This window comes from Phyllostomus discolor, chromosome 12 (genome assembly GCF_004126475.2).
Source record: "Phyllostomus discolor isolate MPI-MPIP mPhyDis1 chromosome 12, mPhyDis1.pri.v3, whole genome shotgun sequence".
Classification (NCBI taxonomy): Eukaryota; Metazoa; Chordata; class Mammalia; order Chiroptera; family Phyllostomidae; genus Phyllostomus; species Phyllostomus discolor.
The window spans coordinates 53078470-53102465 of NC_040914.2; the positions used below are offsets into that span (position 1 = coordinate 53078470).

Sequence of the window (23996 nt, forward strand, 5' to 3'; positions counted from 1 at the left end):
AACCCTTCCCCAGCAGGGTCCCCAGTGAGAGGGGAGCCCCGAGGCCACGAGGTCTTCCCGGGGTGCAGTGCCTGTGGAAGGGTCCCCACCCCCCCGATCATTTTCCCGAGGCTGAGAAAGGCCTCCCTGGAGGGTAACACAGCCTCGTGAGGAAAGGAGTCTCTGGGTCTCTGAACGACTCCAGAGGAACCCTGACGTCCTGAGAAACGAATGGGTCCTTAGGCATTGGAGGTCCATTTCAGCAGTTGGCGTTACTCCAACCGATAGATCACTCGGGACTCAGTGCAGCCTCCTTGCCCCCACCTTTAATCAGTGATTACAGGGAAGGTGCACATGTGGAACGTGCCTGTTTTTCCCTCCACCTACTGCAAATGGTTTATGCGATTCCGGTGTGGTGGTGATTTTAAAATCCGTCAACACGAAGTGCAACGCTTTTAAATTTTAATGGAAAGGTAGGCAATCTATTTTAAAGTCACAAATTCAATTACAAGGAAGAAGATGTATCTATACACAACTTTACATACGTACAGAAATACTGGACTTCGAAGCCCTAATGTTCCAAAAGGATTCACCTGTGTCCGTGCAAACCTGGTGTTAATTGACAGCGGCACTACTGATCTGAAAACTAGAGAGTGAATACACTGTTCAGGTGCAGTGCTTCGTCTCACGGGCACGACTCCCCAAGGCTGTTTTCACTCAGCGCCCTGGGTTTGCCGGGGCACCATCCACAGGAAACCGGCCTGGATTTTCAGGGAAACACACCTCCCAGGAGCTCCGTCGCCTGCAGGTCCCTCTCCTAGGAAGACGCCGTCCCCACCCGCATGACTCTGAACAGCGTGCTGATGCTGTTGCTCCGGATGGCATCCCGACAGGCGGCGATCACCTGGCTCTTTGGCTTGCCAACTGCGCGAGAAGAACACTCGAATCAGTACAGTCTGAAGGGTTACGGAAAGGGCAACGGTAAATCGGAGGCCAGCTTTAAAGCACCGGAAAACCAGGGTGGAAGAGAGTCGCGCACAGGGCGAATTTAGATAATGGATCCTCCCACTCCCTAAAAAAGATATCTTTGTGAGGAGGTTTATCACAGACCAGGCCTGGAGCCCATTTCAAACCTAGAAATCAAAAGTCACTTTCACAGAAAAGGATCAAAGCTCACACCCACCCGCCAAAGATGATTGCGAAAAGGAGGTCAAACCACTGAGTCCAAACAGCAGATTTCAGTTATAAATCTCTGGCTCTATTTTTTGCTTCCTTTGGCTTACTGTGTGGTTCTTCTTCTAACTTTTAAGTTGGACACTGGAGTCAATAATTTTCAGTCTCCTTCCCCTCCACCCCATTTTTTGTAATAGGGGTACATAGGGCTGTCTTCTTGGGGATCTACCACCAGGTTCTTTAGAGGATGCAGCAAGGTCTAAGGGAAGGAGCTAAAAGCTTTCTCTTTTTTTTGAAATCTGGACACCAATTAAAGCCAATCCACTGGCTGGCTGAAACTGAAGTGAGTGGTACCAACTGGAATATTAAAAATATCTTTTTTTCTTTAAAGATTTTATTTCTTTTTAGAGAGAGGAGAAGGGAGGGAGAAAGAGAGGAAAAGAAACATCCATGTGTAGTTGCCTCTCGAACGCCCCCAGCCAAGGAAGGACCCAGCCCACAACCCAGGCAGGTGCCCTGACTGGGAATCAAACCAGCGACCTTTCAGTTCGCAGGCTGGCACTCAAGCCACTGAGCCTCACCAGCCAGGGCTGAAAGTAGCTTTATAATAGATACAGGCTCCAATATGGATTCTTGGGGCTACCACCATCTTCACTGGTTCTCGCCCCCAAATCACTAACAACGGTGCTACAGAGACTCACCGCGCAGACGACCTGCTCTTTGAATTGCTTGATTGACAGCTTTGAGGTTCCCCAGCAGCTCTGTGTGATTGTTGCAGCGAATTTTATACCCATTGAGCAAGTCTTTATTGAGATCATAGAGCTCCATGTAGCGATTCTTCATCGCTTTCCTGTGTGAGTCAAAGAAATTGAGCATCATTGCACCTTACTGGCAGACTCAAATGAAAACGCTTGCAAACTTCTTAGACACATAAAGAAAAGCTGTACTGTCATCAGAACACGGTAACTACGAAAGTTTGCTTTGAAAACAGTGAAAAGTGTCTATCAAAGTAGTCTTTCTTCTGAGTAAATGGAAGACAAGTGGTCTTCCTTTGTTATTGGCCCAGAGTTTACTGGAATTCGGGAGCCAAGAATGGCCCAGTGCCCCCTGTGCCGGGGGTCGGGAAAAGGGAGTAAGATGAGAGCCTACCTTCCAGGTTTCGGGTTAACAGTCATTGGACAAAATGTGCTAGACCTGCCCGTATCTATTCTCACCTGTTTGTCATCAAAGGTAACACACATTCAAAAACTTCATGGGACAGACGCGCGTGAGCCACGTGGAGAAGAAGGGCATCGCAGCATCCCAGGAGCCTGCCACTGTGTTTCTTCCGAACACAGTCCCTCTGCCCCCGGACAAAATACCAGCTCTGGTCCTCTTTTCCCCGAGTTTATACTTTTATCATCTACGTATGCTTCCCAAACGATACAGTTCCATTTCACCTGTTTCCAAACTACAGATACGTGGAGCATTTTGTGCACAGTCTTTTGAGCCCTCCTCCTCTCACCCTCCATCACATTTGTTAGATCTGCCCATGCCGGTGTGCATCACTGAGATACATGCCCCTCACTGCAAGGAGCGTTCCGCTGTCTGGAGCATGACCTCTCCGTTACGCTGTCGACGCTGCTTCGGACTGCTTCCACTCTGGGGTTCTTACGAACACTGCCCGCATGAGCACTCTTGCACAAATGCCCTGATTTATAAGTGTGCACGTTTTTCTAGGTTATAAACCAGGAGAACTTTTGGGTCACAGGTTGTGCCCATTTGCAACTCATTTTCAAATCATTTTTGAAGTCGCTGCACTGATGACACTCCGAGGAGTAGCGTCGGAGAGCGGCTGTCCCGTGAGGCTGACCTGTCGCTCCTTGCAGCTGTGGCAGCCCCAGTAAATACTCACATGTCCTTCATCAGACGAGCATCCTCAGCTCGGACCAGCAAACTTCGGATCAGATTGGAATTGTCAGCCATGTCGGCACTGAGCTTCTGGTGTACGGAATGATACTCATCCACCTGGGGCCGTGGACACGGGGGGTTAAAAAGCCTCCGGGGCTCCTTGCAAACCAGACAGACTGAGAAGACACTGTCTACCGTACGCCACGGCCCTCTCCTTTCCCCTGCTGACTGGACCCTCTCAACCACCCACGAGTCACCTCCTCCCCAGGGAACTGATGAGTCTGGGCTATCTCCAGCACCCAAGGTGGCCTTCCGTTGGGATCCTTTCTGCACCCTCACATGGGAGCCCTGGCAGCTGGTCATCACAGCTCAGAAATCTGGGGTAGGAACTCGGTTCTAATTTGGGGCCAGTCGCCATCATTTTTCCTTTTCCTTTTGAACCTGCGTCGTTGGAAAGCACCACGCCCAAGCGCAAAGTCGATGCAACAGACAAGGTGAAGGGTCAGCAGAACACACTGCTGACCTACATTTTAAAAAAGCCTTCTCCCAAATCAAACAGAGAAGGCAGGGTGGTCAGGAGCTAACTACTCACTGTTGGAAAAGAAATGCTTCAGTGAACTCTCCAAATTTTTATTTTAAGAATTTGCAAAATTCTTTAAAACATGAGCATCATATAACATATGTATAGTCCTAGTACCACTGATCTAAGAGAAACATTTCAAACATTATTAAGCCACCACGTTCTGGTGAAAGCATCTACCGGCTGTCCTCACCTTAACCAGCACCTTCCGTAATTCCTCGAAGTAGGCGGGGAAATCCGCTTCCACCTGGAGGTCTTCAACCGCAAAAAAAGAGGCCATCGACTGGATGATGTCACCGGCCAAGTCGATATCATCGGTATTCACAGTGATCTCCCCAGGGGAAAAGAGACGAGGTTAGCATCCTTGGATGTTAAAGACAAACCCAGAGAACACAGCACCTGAATTTACCCACATTCAACACATTGGTTGAGCATAAACTCAAACGTGGTGACAAAAACAAAGACAGGGTTTAGTCCTCAAGGAAAGGACAAACCACGTTCACTGTGTCTGGCAGCAGGCTAGAAGATCAGTCCTTCGGCCTTACACACTAAACAGCAAAGTCATGCGAACAGTGAACACGTTTCTGGTCACCTCTGCGTTCCCAACCCTCCCCCAGGGAGACAAGGAAGGGCTGGGGGGAGGAGGCGGGGAGGCAGGAAAACGCTGCTCTGGGCTACAGCCCAGCGTCTGAGATGATCAGCAGGACCGGGGTGAGTCGAAACACATGGTTTGATGACCTTGAGCCCAGGGTCACCCGCCTCGCTCACACTGCATGGTGAACATGACGTGAGAGACCTGTGTCCAAGACGTTCAGCGTTACCTCTCCACTCGGCTTTATCTTTATGGACAGCGGGCTGCCGTTGCGCAGGGAGGTGAAACACACTTGGAAGGGGGCATGCTGAATGCTGGTGTCCTCGGGGAGCAGGAAGTTCTGGTTGAGCCATATCACCACCTTAAAGGGGAACAGGGCACCATGAACCTCCATTTTTAAAGTGCAGCCATTGTTAAAAGAGTCCTCCTGCTTTCTCGTTTCATTGCTTGGAAAACAAACAATTGCACGTCGCCCCCGCCCCCACCCCAGTCTACCACCGCCACCACCACCACCACCACCAACAAAACACCAGCCTCAGCCCCCCCTTCCCTCTGCCTGCATGTTCTTAAGGAGCGTTCGTGATGGCGTCTGGCCCCACCGCAGGCACGATCTAACAGCATTTTCAACTTAGATGTGATCTCGTATGTCGTGGAGAAGCAATTCAGGGATGATGCTAACTCTGTTTACAGGAGAGCTCTCCTGTGGCTATGTCCTGGACAACGTAATCTGCCTGAAATTATTCCTGGCCATTCTTTTAAAAAATTTTTACCCAGTCAGGGCACATGCCTGGGTTGCAGGCCATGGTCCCCAGCAACCGCACATTGATGTCTCTCTCTCTCTCTTTCTCCCTCCCTTCCCTCTCTAAAAATAAATAAATAAATCTCTAAAAAAATTTTTTTAAATGGAATATTCATGTACACACAATACAGACACCAGGACACATCCACACAATAAAATTTAAAATTAAGATAAGAATATAGTACTTCACAGTGGTTTGTAATACAGGTTCCACATAAGAGCCACCATGAAGGGCCCCCTGTAGAGTTCCTGGCTCCATGGGCCTGGCAGGAGACTGAGAATCCACACGACTGAAAAGCCTCACTAAGAATTCTGACGTCAGCGATGGTTCAAGTCCACGGGTATCGGGCCTTTCCAGTGGACAAGGTGCTGTCACACCAATTACGTAATCTTCAGGGGCCCCGGGAGGTAAGATATCCCCGCAGATAAGGACACTGAGGCTCAGACTGGTGAGGGGCGTTTCCCCCAAATCACTAAGAATTTAATTACATTCTAAGCTAAACTGATTAGTTAAGGTAGCATTGGAACCCCCAGATGTGCCCAGCTCCGAGTCCACCTCTCCTTCACGCCGATGCAGGCTCCTCTCGAAACCCCAGGTCAGGACACCCACGCTAGGACCACAGCCACCGGGGCATTACAACCGGTGAGCACTCACCTGTAATGGAGGATGGCCCGGGCACAGACGGTGTGTATTTTTTTCAAAGTGGGAGGGGGTATTTTAGCAATATTCGGTTACAGGACACAAACCACCTCCAAGCTACATAATTCATGTCATACTTACGGCTACCAAATAACTCATTCACATGAGGTCCTCCCTCCTGGGAAGTAACATCCTCCGGGTTCTAAAACGCAACAACAGCATGGAAAGAGGAAAGCCAGATGCTCACCCTCTGGGCCCGCTCTGCGATGGTGAAGTTGACGTACCCAAGCGGCTGGCCGGCGGAGCCGGGGCTGGTCAGCGCGTACATGGAGAACCGCGGGAGCTGCCTCGTCAGCTCGAACACGTGGAACTGGGTGCTGTGGCCGACCAACGGGACAGGGAGAACCGAGTCATCGAGCTGATGTTTGAGGGTCACAAATAGAAAAAATCCCCCAAAACTGTGGGGTTAAATCACCACAATAATGGGGTTGGGGATTTGGAGGTAACATGAGTCTATAAATACATGTACATGCACCAAGAATTTAAAACACCCTCAAAAAACGTGAAAGGCTTCTGTCTTCTATACATCCAGTGGATTTTTTCCATGAGCTGGGGTTATGTAGAACTCATATAAAGATGCAGCCCAGCTCTGGCTGGCATAGCTCAGTGGATTGAGTGCGGGCTGCAAACCAAAGTGTCGCAGGTTCGATTCCCAGTCAGGGTACATGCCTGGGTTGCAGGCCATGACCCCCAGCAACCACACATTGATGTTTTTCTCTCTCTCCCCCTCCCTTCCCTCTCTAAAAATAAATAAATAAATTCTTAAAAAAAAAAAAAGATGCAGCCCAACTCTCACAGTCTTAGAGGTCAAAACTAGGAGTTGAGAAACCACCAATTAAACATATTTTTTGAACTTTTGTAATTATAAAATTATGAGACTAAAACCAGAAAATAACCGTCTTGAATACCCACCCCCTCCTTTTTGGGGAAAGATTTCAAATTAGGGAAATAAGGTTCTGGGAAACCCTTCCTGGGTGGACAGACCCTTCGATGGCTTCTGCGGCCCCCGAGGGTCCCCGGCACAATGGAAGGACCCACACATCCTGCCCTCCTCTCGGGGCCGCCTGGAAATACACTGTGTCTGGCAGAGGGTCACCTGCTCCTGTAACCCACGAAGGTTTTCAGGTGCAGATCCACCGGCACATCCTTGGGAGGCGTGATCGGGATGCGGATGGAGCTGGACAGGCTGTGGGGGCTGGGGTGTACCACGTGGCTCTCGCCCAGAAAGATGCCCTCTGCAAAGATCAAGACCGCCCGGATGATAGTGTCTGCAGGGAGAGAGGAAACGGCAGGCGGTTCGAGAGCCACCCTCAGAGGCAGCCCCGGCGCCGACACACGCTCCCTGTAGGCAACGTCTTACCGTTGGAAGTGGAAATGCACAGTTCCGCGTGAGCGGCCTGCGTCTCGCTCCCCAGGTTGACCGAGAGGGCGGTGTGGAGCTTGGTGTTGGCGGGGATGACGCCCCGCTGCCCGTCGGCCTCACTCGGGGGACTGCTCACCTCCACCTGCCAAACAGCCCCCGCAGCCCCGCGTCCAGCTCAGTCACCACGGGGAGGAATGCCACTTTTAGACACTGTGGTCATTCTGCTTCAACAGACACTCTCGTCATCTCACTCTATTCATCTGCTTTTTCAGAATTCAGAGGACTCTCCTCACTAGCGCCCCCTTGGGGCCTTTTCCCAGGGGAAAATACCCTTGTCCCTTTCTGCGTACCCACCATGCCTTTCACATCGTTTATATTGTTCTTTGGAAATAACAAAACAAAATTCATTCAGCATAGCGAATTAAAACACGGTCACGCATGACGGGACAAATTACAATCCCACTCGCCCGCTCATCCTCCAGCCGGCCTGGTACGTACGCATACAGACGCACACAGAGGTCCCTGTGGCTGTCACCGTTCGTGTTGCTTGCTTTTGAAAAGGGAAAAGATGCTCCACACCTATTGTTCCTCCTTTTCACTTCACACCACACTCATCTTCCCGCATCAGCCCAAGGACATAGACTTCACTCCACTGAGCTGCTCCTCATTCCCCAGCACACATTCCCCATCACTGTCGCCATCTAGGCTGCTGCCAGCTGGGCACTGCTGCCCACGGGGCTGCAGGAAATGGACCGCTGGTGCACTGCCGGGAAGTGGGATTTCCAGACGGAAAAAAAAATGCCCTGTCCATTCTGACCCAGGCCAGAAAGGCTGAAGCAGCCCGCACCACTGCCGGCGGGCAGGCGGGAGCCCATGTGTCCTGTTGGGGGACTCCGACAGGCTCCTCCTCCTACACGTGCCACCCTCAACGCTGCAGACTCCACCCCCCTCCGCACTGGGCCCCACCTTGGCATTATCCTCATAGTTACGGAGCTCCAGCAGCAGATTCTGTTTCTTCTGACTCAGCTCCCGGATCAGGTCCTGCTCCACGCTGGTGTCCACGAGGTTCCCTCTCATCTCGTCCAAGCCTGGCAGGTAGCCCCGGACTGAAGGGAAGAAACGAGCCCTCACCACGCGGAGGAACCTGCCGCGTCTCGCCAGGTCTACTTGGACGTCATGGGTTACCTGGTCTTAGGAACCAAACACCTAGGTTCTCGTTCCCCCACCTTCGGGGCACTTACTCGGATGGGAGGGCATCCATGTGAACACTTTGGAGTGGGGTTTCCCGGTGTCCTGACCAATCAATGGGACTGAAAACCTGACTTCCCGAGGATCCCCCGCCCCATTTACTCTCGCCGTCCACGGAGCAGCAGATCAGCTGAACGCAGCCGTCCCCGCAGTAATCTCCCTCCACCACTCCAGCGATCGCGGCAGAGAAGTTATCCTTAAAGATCACTTCCCCAGTTCGGTCACTCCGAGCGTCGACCTAAAAATAAAACGAGCACTTGGAAAATCGCTTCTGCCGCTGTTTTTAAAAAACACGAAAACCTACAGGTCATTTAGTTAAGTGGTCCCCAGCAGTACTCCACAGCGCCCCCTGGCTGCTGAGGAGGCACCTTTGACCCCTGGGGCCCGAGGGGGCCCTAAGAGGCCTTCACCAGCTGTGATTTCTTCTTTCTAAATAAGTTGTTTTACAATGGGCCTTTATGTTCTGTTTCATTTGGATCAACGAGTTAGCTGAGAGGCAGGATGTATAACACACAGTGCAAAAGTCCAGCCTGCCCAGGTTCCGGCTCCAGGTTTGCCCTTCCTACCTGGGGGATCTTGGGCGAGTGTCTGAAGCACCTGTGCTTGGCCTCGTCATCGGGGATCAGTGACAGCAGTCTGAGGGCACCGACTCACCTGCACCCCACGGGGCTGGAAGGAGGCCTCGAGGGGCCAACCCAGGGAGAGCTCTTTGAACGGGGCTGGCACGTATCGCTGTGCAAGAAATGCCCTGCCCCAAAATGCTCCTTTCGTTATACATGACCGCATGAAATATGGTTCTATCTAAAGTCTGAAAATGCCAAACCTTTCGTCACAGATCCAGCCTGTCACAAGGCCCTGTGTAAGAATCCTTCCCCGTAAACACTGCTGACACGTCTAGTGGGTCCTCCTGTCTTCCTCAAGTTTCCTCTTCCTAATAAGAGGCAGATACATCACCAGCTCATCAGAAACAGCAATGAAAAGGGGCCACTTAAGTAAGGATGTTGTTCTAAGCAGGAACACATGTATCGTCAATGAAAGGCGAGCTACAGAAAGTCTGGTCGAGGTCGTCTCAGTGACTGAGGCCTCTCACTGCTTTTGCCTTTTCATCAACATCCTTCCATCAGGATTTTGCAATGAGCATATAAAGGAACTGAGATCACAGCCTGCTCCAGGTCCCTACCCTTTGTCTGGAGAATGCCACGTGCACACATCCATGCTATTCCTAGCAGCATCGTGTAAGCCCGAAACTTAGGGATGCTAAAGCCTGTGGAGTATTGAATGGCCTGTGTTTTCCCAAAGCTCTCACCACATCAACGGAACCCGCGCACTCCCACTGCACCGAACTTGCTGCTTTCTGCTAGCTGCTTAAAAGCCTTCAGCCCTGCATTTCCACAACATCTAGCAAACAAGAGCATCAGTCACTAACTTAGAAACAAGACTACAAATTAGTACTTCTGTGAATCTTCTATTCTTTGGCTTTATTCAACGTGAAGGCTTTGCCCTGGAGGAGAGGATGGGCCTCTAACTCAACAGATAACCTAGCCTGGGTGGCTCAGTTGCTTAGAGCATTGTCTCAACACATCAAGGTTGCAGGTTCGATCCCTGGTTAGGGCACATACAAAAATCAACCAATGAATGCATAAATAAGTGGAACAACAAATTGATGTTTCTCTCTCTAAAAAAATAAATGGAAAAAAAAAACCTTGAACTTGCACAGACATTTTTTTAAAGTGACCTACTAACAACAAAGTTAATTGGCTGGTTGCATTTATTTAGTCTCTCCGCACCTACATAAACATGTTATATCTGTATATTTTCCTTCTCTGTGCTAGTTCTGCCAAGTGGAGACATCAGTTTTTCTACTTATGTAATGAACTGTGTAATTTTATTATCTTTTTTTAAAGCTTTGGAACAGATTATATAATAGAAATTCCTTGGTATTTTGAAAGTATTTAACTATTAAAACATCTAGGCCCAGAGTCCTGTTTGGAAGTAACTTTCGATAACTTCTGAATCTAGTAATTCCTAATTCCTGAATCAATCATAATAATTTGTATTCTCCTGGAATATGGTCCATTTTACGGATTTTCAAGTCTCTTAGTATGCAACTACACAGTCTTCCCTTATCGTTTTTAATACCCTTAACAAAGACAGAACCCAGTGTGGAAGCAGGAACCAACGTAAGAGCAAAGGGAGGTTACAGGGTCCTGGCCAAAAGTAAAGGAAAGTGGAAACAGAGAGGATGAGCTGACCACCAGGCAGCTGGACAGACGAGAGAGTTAGGGCAAGTGGTATCCATGGAGACCTGGCAGCTCCTCCGGCCGTTTCCAACAACACAGTCCCGACTTGCCAAAAGACTGTAGAAAATTCTGATTTGAAGTGAATAAAAGGAAAGAATGCAAAAAGATTTTATTTTGAAGTTATAGCTGGGGAACCATTATTCCCCTTAATTCCAGGCTTTCAGTCCATTTGAAGGCTTAATAGAAAAGGGGCCATCCAAACAGTTCTTTAGGAGCTCATTCGACTTCCCTGTTGTGCTGGTCGGCGCCTGGGGTCAGCTGGGCCGCACACTCCCTCCTCCTCCAGGGAAGGGACTAGGACGGAATCCCCTGGGGAGCACCGCCCACCCAGACAGGGCCACGAGGCCTGAAGGATGCTGCTCACTATGCAGTGCCAACGACTAAAGCAGGGAGAGAGATGTGGGAAGGCTGAGGGCGTGAAGTCAGAAACCACCGCGGAGGAACTCGGGTGAGGGTCCTCGTGCCGCTGTGCCCCATCACATGGCCAGCGCGTCCCAGACAACCACCACTTCCAACTGCGCCTGAACGCGGCCGCTCACACTCACCTTCCCGTTGGACCACCCGGTGATCAGCTCACACACTCCGTCCGCGTCGAGGTCGAAAGCGTGAATGCTCACGGCGTGGTTTTTGGACTGGAAAGGAATTCCCGTAGTTAGTGCAGATGTCCCTCAGTGGGCGCCAAGTCCCTGCGTGTCGGAGGCCGAATCACACTCACTTTAATTCTCCAGTAGCGGGCCGTTTTGTCATACACTCCCACCGTGCCGTTGGAAAGGGCATAGCCAAACCGGCTGCCGTACATGGGGCAGAGGGAGGTGATTATCTGCAAAAATAAAAATAAAAACATAAAAATACAACAACTTTTCATTAAGGCTCAACTCCATGTGAAGTATGTCTTTATAAAACTGTGTGTGTGAAAACCGGATTTCGATGCCCTTCCACTCCACTCGTAGGGAAGGTATCCTCTCCTCTGTGACCTACTTCATCTGTCTCAGAGGCTGGGTAATCAGAACTAAAGAAACTCGCAAAGTTTGCCATCTGAGATCGAGCTTACGTGGCAAGTTTCAGCAAATTATAAAAAGAAATAAATAAAGTTGAGGGGTAAGGGAGGAAGTAAGCCGAGTGCACATGATCTAGAGAAGATACAACAGGTGTTATACACCCTAACTCAGAAAAGTTCTAATGATTATTCCAATTTCCTTAACTTACAATATCCCACGGTCTCAATGTTAAAAACACTTACAAAATCCACAACTGAGTATGTTTTATGTGTATACTTTTCTTTCTCTGACATCATTTGTTTGCTAGAAATGAAAGACATTTGTCAGAGAAAAACATAATCCTTCCAAGAGTGAAAAATCCAAGCACGCGCTTCTGTGCACGTATGTGACCGTATGCAGAAGCACACGTTACACAGAAATGTTTATAGGACTGTTCCGGGATTCAGCATCTCAAAGTGATGCATTTTTAGATACTAAACGAAATTACCTTTTAAAGTTGAAACCGAAGCTTAATAACCTTTATAATCCTGCAGAACTACAGTGCTCATTCCAACCCTAATACCAGATAATAAGAAACAAAGTGTATAAAGCAGAGAATAGTTATGTAATTTCCTCTACGCCTACGGCTTTTCTACAAAACCGCCCACATCACACAACTCTGAATACTGAGTGCTGTGCAGGATTCAGAATTCTCTCACTCGAGGCATGAGTCCGACTGCACTGCCAACAAACTGTCATTTTGCTGATCTGGGAAAAGGCGTTTGAGCTAGGGGCAAGGTCAAACGGAGAGGACAGGAAAATGGTCCTGAGGAGAACCATTTTATAAAGCCCACATTTTCATAAATTTGGGGCCCAGACTCCCTAGGGTCCCCTAGGCCGTCCTTAGTTCCCTGGTTTCCTTCTTTTGTGGACAAGAGGATCCATGGTCACCGGAAAGCCCTCCCTTACTTCACGTTCTCCTGGCCTCTTCCAGGACGTGAGGAACAGGCGTCTCAAAGAATGCAGCCCCCTCACATCTGGTGTTGACAACAAACAGAAATCCAGCAGAACCGGACTGATTCCCAGCAGATGGGGAAAGATTCCCTACAAACTTGAAGGACAGGGAAAGGACAGGGCAGCCACAGCACCTGCAGGCTGGCGACTCTCAGGCCTTTTGGGGGGGAGGGGGGCAGATGAAGAGGTGGCAAGCCCCTTTAAGAATCTACTGAGGGCTGAGGACCCTCTCCACACATAAAACAGCACCCCCTGTACAGGCACACCCTCCCACTGCTACTTTTGACACTCATCTACCTCCTTCCTTTCCCCTCTGTCCGCAACTGTGACTTCACAATCACAGTGGCTGCAAGCATAGGAAAAGGATGACTATGTAAAAATCCATGGCTCTCGCTGTCGGATAAAGGGCAATTAGTTAAAACCATCGGTAGCACTTTATGTACATCAGTACGCAAGTTTTGCCTTCTGGCCTCCTCCGCAGTTAGGGGAGGAGCAGCCTCGCTTCTGTAAGCGGCGAGAAGCGAGGACGAGTGGTCAAGAGGGGGTGTGAGGCCCGACTCCCAAGCACCAGCCGCCGACGTCTGTAGAATCCCGCCATCCTGACCTCTCCAATTCCCTTCTGTTTGTTTCTTTTTTTTTCTGTCCATGTGCAATGCCCACAAGCTACTGCTCCTCTATCCTCTTCATCCTTAATTCAGAACAGCCCAATTCTTTTTTCTGTTTCCACCGCCCTCAGCCCTGGGTCTATCCTGAGAATGCAAAAACTGTAACGGATAAGGGCAATCTTAGGTGCTGCTTCAAAAAACTGATGAAGTAATTCTAATCACAAAGAAGCCAGCCCAGTTCTCTAGCATCTAACGTTTACGTTTACCTACAGAAATGTGCCTGAGAAGTACTTATTCTGAATGAAGAGAGAAAGTCTAAAAATCTCATTTATGCACTCCCTTCAATCCCATTTAGTAGACGTGAGGAGGAAGGGGAGGAAGACAGGGCACAAAGGTTCAAATCCTGACCAAGCCACTTCAGAGTCCTGACCTTGTGTGTGTACTTTAACAAAGAAACTTCACGTCGGTCCCACCTGTGAAATGGGAACAGTGGTACTTCCTCCCTAACGGGGCTGTTGTAGGGTCCCACAAGTTAGCGCGTGGGAAGCTCTCAGAACAGCGGCTGGCATGTATTAGGTGCCTGATAAACAGCTGCCACAATGATGATGATGATGATGATGATGATGATGATGATGTAACTCATTACAAGAAATGTCTTTCTGCCCAATAATTTTCCTCTATTTAATCTGTCTTTTCAAGCTATCTGCCATATAAGATTTTTAAACGCTTCTTTGTAGCTTTGGAGAGTACAGCTCTGTTTACCCCTCCAACCCCCCAGTTTTCACCCCAGCGCTGTCTGGCCTGTGAGCAGATGCCCCAACCCCCTCACTTGCTGTTATGTTTGACTGTGCTGACCTATCGTGCCCAAGGCCAGCAGAATTCCGAGGGGGCACCTCTTACCTCTGTTTCTGTCATTTCTGCCACAATCTCATCTTCTTTGAAAACTCGGATATCAAAATCCTCAGATCCCACAAGAAGCTTAAAAAAAAACAAAAAAAACAAACCATTGTGCATTTAGTTCAGCAAGTGAACACAGAACAATTTCCACAAATAAAGCAGAACATCGCATAATGTTTTGTGTGTCGCTGCTGCTCCCCAGGACTTCCAAACCCCCGGCAGCCCAGCGCTCAGGAAGGTCCCCTCTAGTGCGAAGGCCAGCACCCTCGGTCAGCGACGAGACAGTGGTCCTGAGACCTTCTCCTGCCACCTGGGCCGCACGTCCCACCGGGGCGTGCTCCCCAGCACGCACCTGAAGATGCCCCCTGGCTCAGCCCCTCCCCTCTCTGCCTGCAGATGGAAGCCCCATTTCAAATGCCAGGGCCCCATGTCCATGGACAAGGAGGGCCAAGTCACCACCCGACACCACACACCACCGGCTGCTCAAGAAGCTAGTTTCTGGAGTAACCGTGAGACTCATTTCAAAGGCTAAGAGTCAGTCTCCAGAACTTCTAAATTGTGGAAAAAGTGCGCCAATATGGAAAACTATTTACTGATATGGTTCAGAGGCACCAGGAGCAAGTTCTAAGATTGCAACAATGACCAAGGTCAACAATAGTTGACCATCAACTGTCCTGCCCTCCCTCCCACCCTGTCTTTTGTCTTTGAAACATCATGGCCTCGTTCTTTGTATTAGACAAAGGGATTTACTGTTCAAAACAGAGAAGAGACACAAATGAGGCCAGTCAGCTCGTTATTTAGGCAACAGAGCGCCAACGGCAACCATGAGAAGCTGACACTTCTCGCCACACCCAAGTCATTGTCACTGGCAAGTGTATCCAGCTGAACACAAGGAGGAGAATCTCCTCCCCCACGTACCTCTTTTTTCCCATCACTGTCAAAGTCACACAAGGCCAGGGAATGGACGTTATCTCCAGTAACCTGAAAAGAAAAACCAGCAGCATGAATGTATCCTCTCTTCTCACTTACTCTGACTACAACAGCTACATGAAAGACAAGCTTACACAAACCACTAACAGGTGGTATTCGAATTTGGCGTATCTTTTTTTTTACAGGTACAGAATTATAAATATGGTCCCATTTTGTGTTCTCGTATTCGATACAGCCAATGGCAAAAACAAACCAAACATAAATAAAGAACACTCAAAGTAAAAGCGCTCAAGAGCACTGAAGGGAGGGCTTTGTTCCCCATACCGTCCAGAAGAGATCGTTTCCTTCACGATCGAAACCCTGTAGTACACAGTTCCCCCCAATAATCGCAAGCGGAGAGGAGATGTCTCCCAGTGTCCCCAACACAACTGCATTGGCCCCATCAGCCACCTAAGAAGGAAAAAGATATAAAGTCTCAGATATTAAGGATGCACGGGCACACCGGAGGTAATACATATCCTTATCTTCACTTGGCTACTCAAATTCTTCCGGCGTCATTTGTGAGAAGCCACACGGTCCCCTGGGAGGCAGGCCGGGGCTGTCCCCCGAGGACAGTCACTGTGGCGGACGTGTGCTGACGCAAGCGGGGACCCTCGGGCCCCGGGCGACGCACGCTAATCTGCTACAGTGAACTGCTACAAAGTCCAAGGCTCTCTAGGATAGTTGACCAGATATCATTCTAGATGTTTCTGTGAAGGTATTTTTCAGATGAGACTAACAGGTAAATCAGCAGCGTCTGAGTGGAGCACATCACCCTCTATAATGTGGGTGGGCCTCGTCCAATCAGTTGAATAGAAAAAAGACTATTCCCTAAGGAAGGGAGAATTCTGCCACCAGGTGGCCTTTGGACTTAAATTTCAACATCCACTCTCCCCTGGGTCTCCAGCCTGCTGGCCGACCCTACAAATGTTGGACTTGCCGTCTCCACAACCGGGTGCACCGAGTCTTTAAAACATATCCCCCCCCCCGCCATACATATCCTGTTAATTCTCTCTTTAGCTGGAAAACGCGGACTAATCCAGGCCTAAACTCAATTCCAGTCTTGTACAAAAATATGGGAAGCATGTCTACGTGACCCAAGATTTCTCAGAAGGGCAGGAAAAGCACTAACCATTAAAGCAAAAAATTGATCAGCTGGACTTCATCAAAATCGAAAACTTTTGCTCATCCAAAGACACCCAGCTGCTGGAAGAAGCTGCATGCTGGGAGGAAATATTTGTCATATATAAATCTGACAAAGAACTTGTACCCAGCACATCCAAAGAACACCTACAAATCCATAATACACAAACTACTGATAACTAAATAGGCGAAAAGACTCAAATGCTTCTTGGAAGACATGTGGATGGGCAGTAAGCCCAGGGAAAGATGTCCCACATCACACTGTTCACGAGGAAGAAACAAAATGAAACCGGTCAGCGACCGGGACCAGATGAATTAAGCGCCAAGGAGATGAAGCAGAGGCAAACGACAAAATCACCGCGTTGTACAGCAGCCACACCATAAACCAGAACAAATGTCTGATCTCTTGCGGGCACAACAAAAAGGAACAGGAATGGGTAATGTTGTCTGGGGGCCAGAAGGGGTGTACTTGCCTCTCTGTAGAAAAGATCTGAATTATTGTAGACATCGTAAGCCAAGAGGTTAGTCTGTGTCCCCACTAAAAGAGTATCGTAGCCAAGTTCAGGGTTCAGCACTCCTGCAGTCAGGCAGCTGACGGCCTGATTGATGTTGAGAAGGGAAACGTCAGACTCCAGGGGGCTCTGGAGGACCCTGGGCGCCCTGAAGTGCTGGCTCCGCGTATGAGGATTGTGAATAAAAACCTAAAACAGAAAGAGTTCCATTACATTCCCTTAAAATACTAAAAATGTACAATTAACATGCATTTTTTAAAAGACTCAGGTTAGTAACAGATATCAACATTAACAAGAAGTCACTTCCATCGCCTATAAAACTTACTTATAAACCCTACCACAGTTCTGTGCGTGGCTGGCTTTCAACCATTATGAACTGTGGCAATCCATGGTTCTCGGCCTTGGAAAGAACAAGGTAATGGTCAAGGTCGAATTATTGCTTTTCAGGGCCGCTTACGTGCTACCCACCAGCAGATTGTCAAAGCACTCTGACCAGCCAGCCTTTGTCTGATCAACGTGCAGAAGAAACAATGAATTTGTTTCAGGCATTTGTCAGTGCTGATTTTCTTTTTCTTTATTTTTTTTATTGTTGTTCAAGTACGGTTTTCTGTCTTTTCCCCAACCCCAGCCCAACACCCCAGGGTTGGTGCTTCTGAACAGTAACAACAGACATCATTAGGTGCCAGAGCCTGTGCTAAGCACTTTACTCCACTAAACCACTCAATGAAAATGAATCATTTACTTTATAATTATGTATACCAAGTCATAACCTGAATAACATCCAACACAGGCGGAAGTGCTTTGAAAACGATAAATCATTACATAAATGTTTTATTCATTACTACATCCACCCTGGGTCAGAGAACACGAACTCTAATCTCATTCCCACAACTCTCTAGCTGAGTGACCTCATGTATTTACTTGGAACCTCTCTGAGCCACTAGGCAGAAAAGTAGGAGTCATAAAAAAAATAACAGCTAACAGTTAGTGACCATTTCTTACATGCCAAGTGCTTCGTATGTATTAACTTATTTAGTGCTCATAACAACCCTATGAGACAGATACTATTATTGAGCACCTTGCCCAAGGTCATGAAATTAGTAGGTACTGGAGCCAGGATCCAACACACCTGTGCTATGCTGCTGCCCTTGGCTTTGTTGCAAGAATGCTGTGATAATTAACATAATAATAAGGCTTCGTAACTGAGCTATTGTGCTTGCTGTCACTGTATCCCACGTATTTGGGGCAAGCCTCCATCAACATACAGTGACTAGATTTGCTTTGTCTGTTGTCCTTGGTATTATAAGCTTCCAGAAAGTAGGGACTCCAGCTTTATCTCTGAATCAACATCTGACGCAGAGGAGGGGACAGAGGAGGGGTCCAGGAGAAGCCTGGTGACTGTTCAGTGACCACGTCTCTCTCCTTGCACAGCACCGGCACACAGTGAACACCTAGCAGGTACTTAGTGAGAAAGTTATGGGGAAAGACAGGAATAGACCTGGATACAGATCAAAAGTGCGATCTGAATCATTTCATTTGGGGGTCTTTGTATTCTTGTAGGTTTTCATCAAGTTGTTTGGCTGGAGGCAGTCTGAGATAGTGGCAGGCAGAGGCCTGGGCTGGAATCTGAGGTCAGTCACCACTGCTGACCCCACCCGCCCCTTCCCCCTTCTGTGGGCGTCTCTTTCCTAAGCTCCTTATCTGCACAGCGACTGCAACGACGTCGGAGTCTAAGTGCCTGAAGGCAAAGTTAACTACTCAGAAAAACCATTCACGCGAGACTCTTTATTCATTATTCTGCTCAGGATTGACAACTACAGGGAGAAGGCCGACCGGTTGCCGGGCAACCCTGGCTGGGGGCGGGGTCGGAGATTGAGGGGCGGGGCCGCACGGTAACGGCCCGCGGAGTAGTGGGACGTGCAGGGGCCCCGGCTTGGGTGCAGGTGGGAGCGGTTACCTTGCCCGCTTGGGTGGCGGCCGCCAGGCACGGGTGCGTCCCGTCGTAGCGCCCTACGGCCACCATGCGGGGGTTGATTTTGTGGCGCAGTTTCAGGGTGAACACGGGCAGCAGCATACTGGCGGCGGCCGTGGGGAGGACGGCTGGTGGCCCGAGGCCGGCGCAGCGGAGCGGGTTTCACCCGCTGCGGTGAAGGGCGCAGGGATCGGACCAACTCTGCTCGCTTGGCCCAGACTCGGAGCGACGCGGCGCGGGTCCCAGGTGCCCCACCCCCGGGTCGCCAGCTGCTTCTGCAGTTGCGCAGGCCCGCCCAGCTGCTTCTGCGGCTGCGCAGGCTCCGCTGGGCTCCCGCGGCTGCGCCATGGAGCCTCTCCCGGGACAGCCTGAGTAGGTTTCCCCACGGTGATGGGGAACCTCGTTTTGCTGCTGTAACTTATCCGTCTTATTTTCCACTCCACTGACGTGCCTACAGTGGCCCTCCCTGAACCAGCGCACCCCGGGGCTTCTCCTTCTAGTACTGCAACAGGACGCCCACTGCCACCCCACTGCAAAGAGCCAGGAGTTAAAGAAATGTCCTGCCCCGTGCTTTTAGCTGTTCCGTTGATGCAAACCACAGTAGTTACCTGCACTAAGTGTACCGCTCCTCTCCCAGAAAGCAAGTCACGCTTTAGACGCTCAAGTATAAATAGTCCACCGCCCCTTGTAAGAGTCCCTATGCATGTTTAAATGCAAATATGCAAAACTGAAAAGTCATGAAACTTCTCAACGTTCATTTAAACATTTTTTGAGGGCCAACGATGTGTTAAGCACTGTTCTATTTTTTTGTTTTGTTTTCTTTTTTATTTGTTGTTTCCAGTGGGGCACCGTTCCAGACGATAGGGATATGGCGGTGGCGTACTAGGTCAATGCTCTTCTGGAGCGGACATGCTAGTCCGCGGAAACAAGCACTAAAGAAATACATGGAGGAGGTCATTTGGTGGTAAGCACTGTCCAAGAAACAACAGGCCCAGCGTGGAGTCCTTTGCACCCAGGACAGCAAACCAAGACTTCGTTGCAGTTTCAGCCCCTGGCAGGAAAGGGACCTTAAACCAAATAGTCTGGAATTTCCAGATCAACAAGAGGGAGCCGATCTGCCTAATAGGATCCCTGCCGCCCTTTCCCCAAAGGAATGGTGCCCTAGCCTGGAACAATCCTTTCTTTCAAGCCTGTTGGTTTGTCTGTGACTAGCACTGATCACAGCTGGGGACACGGTGGCTGTCCTCTGAGGAGGAGGGGACGATGGCCAGGAGGGACTGGCCAGAGCTGACCCTCTCCCGACCAGCAGTCTCAGAGTCTTCTCTACCTCCCATGCCCCGCCTGGTTCTTCAGAGGAGACACCTGCTCTCTTCATCTCAGTGACAGCTGAGGCTCTTGACAGCCCAGGATTTGTTGGGGGCGGGGGTGGTTGCTGGTGGGCTGCAGGTGGGCAGCTCTGTGTGGTGGATAAGCCCACAGGCCTCGACAGCACGCAGACCTGGGTTCAATTCCCCATCCGTCAGTCACTCACTGACACTTGGGCCCATCATTTAACCCTAATGCCCCCATTTAGCGAGCGCCTTCTCTGTGCCAGGCACCTGACACACGCTAACTCATTCGGTCCTCACAGCCACCCATGGGGGGAGGGGAGCCCTGTCATTGTGCCCATTCTACAAGAGAGAAAACTGAGTCACAAGAGGTTCCATAACATAAGCCCAAGGCCACACAGCTGGTAAGTGGCAGAACCAGGATGGCAAGCAGACCCAGAGGATCGCCTGGGCTGCTAACCGCTGTGCATACTGTATCTGGCCGTGAACTTCCCGATCACCAGTGTCGTCTTCTGGGAAAAGAAAAGCAGTTGTTGTGTGTATTGAACAAACTAATATAAATAGGGCACTTAAAGCCATGCTGGCACTTAGTAAGAACAGCCTTTGACATGTTGGGATTACTGTTGTAATAAATCTAGTGACTTTCTTTCATTCCTTCCGTCCTTCTCTCCTTCCTTCCTTACTTTTGCAGGCCCATGGTTGCAGGCTCCCTCTCAGCCCTGGGGTAGGAAAGACCAACCTAGCGAATCAACGTGTGGTGGGAATCAGGTGAGCTCAAGAACTGCTCGCCTCTCCCTCTCCTTGTCCTCATTTTGCATATGCAAAGCACCCCCACTAGAGGGTGTGCAGGTGTAAAGAATGGAGGTTAAAGCACCTTAGGACACCAGACGAAAGGCCTGGAGGGAGATGGGGTGAGAAGGCCTCCCGAGAAAGAAGGCCTTGGACACTCTGGGGGGGTTGATGTCTGGGGAGGGGGCTGGGCCAGGCCGTCCAGCTGGAGGAGGTCTTTTGCAAGAAGTTACCATTGGGAGAAACCAAGTAAAGGTTCATGAGCTCGCTCCGTGTTATTTCTTATAACTGCATGTGAATCTAGACTTATCTCAGAATAAGTTGAATTTTTTTTAAAATTCAAAGGAAAGAGCAGAGGAGGATCAGCACGAAAGGCACCTCGAAGAATACAGAAAAGACATGTAACTATGCAAGCACCACGCTGGGGCCAGGGAGAATCGGTGTGACTGCTCCAGGGACCTGCATGGCTCTCACCCCGCTTTGTCAGTCTCTAAAAGTGGCAGAGCAAAATTCACACATCAGGGTGCTTTCTTGACACAAGGTCTCAGGATTCACGCCCACGGAATCACAGCAAAGACGAGCGTATCAGAGACCAAAATGAAGGACGCACCAGGGTAGCACCCTGCCTTGTGCTGGTTTGGAAAAGGGCTAGAGCAGCGATTTTCAACCCAGGTGCTGCATGAATTTTTAAAACGTGCCATACCTGGCCGTTTAACCACGGGATCCAGAGTGACGTCACCCGCACTGAGTCATGTTGTCATGCGGGGCACCTCACCTTGAGGTGATCTTCCCCAGAACCCATCAGCCCTGGCTAATCACGAGAAAACTTCAAATGAGCCCAAAACAAGGAATGTTTTACAAAATGCCTGATGATTGACTACTTCTTGAAACTGCCAAGATCCTGCAAAACAAGGAAAAATTGGGAACCTGCCACCGAGTGGGAGAGACTGAGGAGTCATGATTAGTGAGCGCAGTGTGGATCGGATCTGGGGGAAGAACAAGGGCGTCCATGAAGGAACTAGTGATGTCTGACTACAGTCCCAGTGTGGTTGGTCATACGGTACCAGCGCTCATTTCTCTGTCCCGCCATTACGTGCGATGGCAATGCTGGAGGAAGCTGGAGGGAGACTCTAGGAGTTGGGGTGGTGACTGGAGGAAGGAATGACTATAAAGGGGCAAGAGGGAACTTTTGGGGGTGCTAGGAATGGCACATATTTAGCGTGAGGTGGTGTTGACGTCTCCCCGCTGAGAAGTTCCAAGTAAGTCAGGTGGCTTTGCGCCACTGAGTGTCAGGAAGTGGCGCTCCTTTCTTTTCCTTGTTTGGTGCTCTGAGGACCACGAGACCGTGCTTGACAGGGTCCTGAGCACGATTCACGATTCTGGGCGAGCCAGAGGCTCTGAAGGTTATGTTCAAAGATTCTCTAGGAAAGTAAAGGGAAGATTTGGTCCAGCAGGATTAAAACATCACAACACCTTGCACACCGTTCACTCAAAGGAACACGTCTGGACTCATTTTTGTTGACGTACTTCTTTCCGACCCTCTCTGGCTTTAGGCATAAGCTTCTGATTTTGAAATGCCTATATAACTTACATAAGTGGTGATTCTTTACATTTACAAATACACTCTCCTTAATCTTTTTGTCATTATGATCGTTGGGAAAACACTCCTCCCGCTTTGATCTCCACCTGCCAAGCCCAAAGTGGCATTGATGGGAAGGTGTGACCAGAAGGTGTGCTGACAACGACCAGCCACCAGCCAGCTGTCCCCAGGTGAGGGAAACCCGAGAGTTTCTGGATGCTTTCAGATTGGAGGAGGCCACAGCGGGATGCGGTCAGCCCACACCCAAGGAGCGGAGGAACGGACTCGCGGCCCAGCCCGCTCCCAGGGTTCAGATCAAAGGTGATGCATGGAGTGTGCTCCAGTTTCTGAGGAGGGTGCTCTTTACAGCCCCCTGGAGCCATACCCGGGTGTGGGCAGCATCAGACGCTGGCTGAGGCTTGACTCAGCGTCGGGAGCTACCTCTTTGGGCAGGAAGCCAACCTCTGCGGCCCCTGCTCTGGGAGGCCTGAGATTCCCTGCCTTCGCACGAACTCCCGTGGCTGAACGCAGCGTGCGGCCTGGCGGACCCGAGCGTCACGTCTGCAAGGGGCAGAGCAGGCTCAGAGGGGCTCCAAGTTCCACGTCCACAGTCAGGGCGTTTCCAAGCAGGAAGGGGCCAGAGAGGCCACCAGCCGGGGCTGCTTTTTGTGTTATCCTTGCTGTCCTGGTTTTTGGTTTGTTTTTTATTTTCACTCGCCCACCCTAACCTCTGTAACACAATACATCTTCTTAAAATATTTAATATATTTATTATTTGCATAGGTAATACTTTGATATCAACCAAATTAAAAGGTGTGGAAGTAGCCCTGGCCAGTGTGGCTCTGTTGGGGCCTCGTCCTTTAACATAAAAGGTTGTGGGTTTGATTCCCGGTCAGGGTAAAAGCCTGAGTTGCAGGTTCGATCCCCATCCAGGCACGTATAGGAGGCAACCGATGGATGTTTCTCTCTCCCGTTGATGTTTCTCTCTGTGCCCTTCTCTCCCTCTTCCCCTCCTTTTAAAAACAATGAAAACACATCCTCGGGTAAGGATGAATAAATTAATAAGCAAAGGTATGAAAGTGCACGCACATAGAAATGTGGAGAAATCGGAACCAGTGTGCACTGTGGGTGGGAGTGTAAACTGAACCAGGCACTATGGAAAACAACACGAAGTTCCTCGGAGATCAAGCACAGGACTCCCAAAGCATCGAGCGAGTCCGCTCCTGGGTGCAGACCCACAGGCCACAAACCCGCTGTCCAGAAGAGACAGCCAGACCCCGTGTTCACCGTAGATGCCTGTAACCAATATTCGTAACAGAGTGATGCCCAATGGCTAAAAGGTGGCAACAACCCAGGGTCCATCGATGGGTGAATATTATATACACATATTCCTGTGCTCTGAAGGAAGTCGCCCTCCCACCCTGTCCTTGGCACCAAGCTCCCTTCTCCAGAGAAGCCCCTGAGCCCAGTTCCCTGGGTCTCTCCTGAAGGCGGACCGTGATTCCACAGGTCAAGCCTCTCTTCCCATGTGAACCCTTCTCCCCAGCTCGTGTTTACTCCGCACATGGTAGCATTCTAGGCACACAG

At 49.8% G+C, this 23996-nt stretch overlaps 1 protein-coding gene across 1 annotated transcript; it reads right to left on the bottom strand.

The window, feature by feature from the left end:
• Positions 1-424: 424 nt before the first annotated feature.
• BBS2 (Bardet-Biedl syndrome 2) lies at positions 425-18997 on the bottom strand. The gene is made up of 17 exons (XM_028501763.2): positions 18699-18997; positions 16703-16930; positions 15372-15497; positions 15036-15098; positions 14121-14198; positions 11340-11444; positions 11170-11256; positions 8427-8562; positions 8043-8182; positions 7074-7218; positions 6810-6981; positions 5901-6030; positions 4444-4575; positions 3816-3953; positions 3047-3159; positions 1854-2002; positions 425-903 (listed from the first exon to the last, which is right to left on the bottom strand). The coding sequence occupies exons 1-17, from the start codon at positions 18813-18815 to the stop codon at positions 797-799; spliced, it is 2166 nt and encodes a 721-aa protein (XP_028357564.1). The 5' UTR covers positions 18816-18997; the 3' UTR covers positions 425-796.
• Between the last annotated feature and the right edge of the window lie 4999 nt (positions 18998-23996).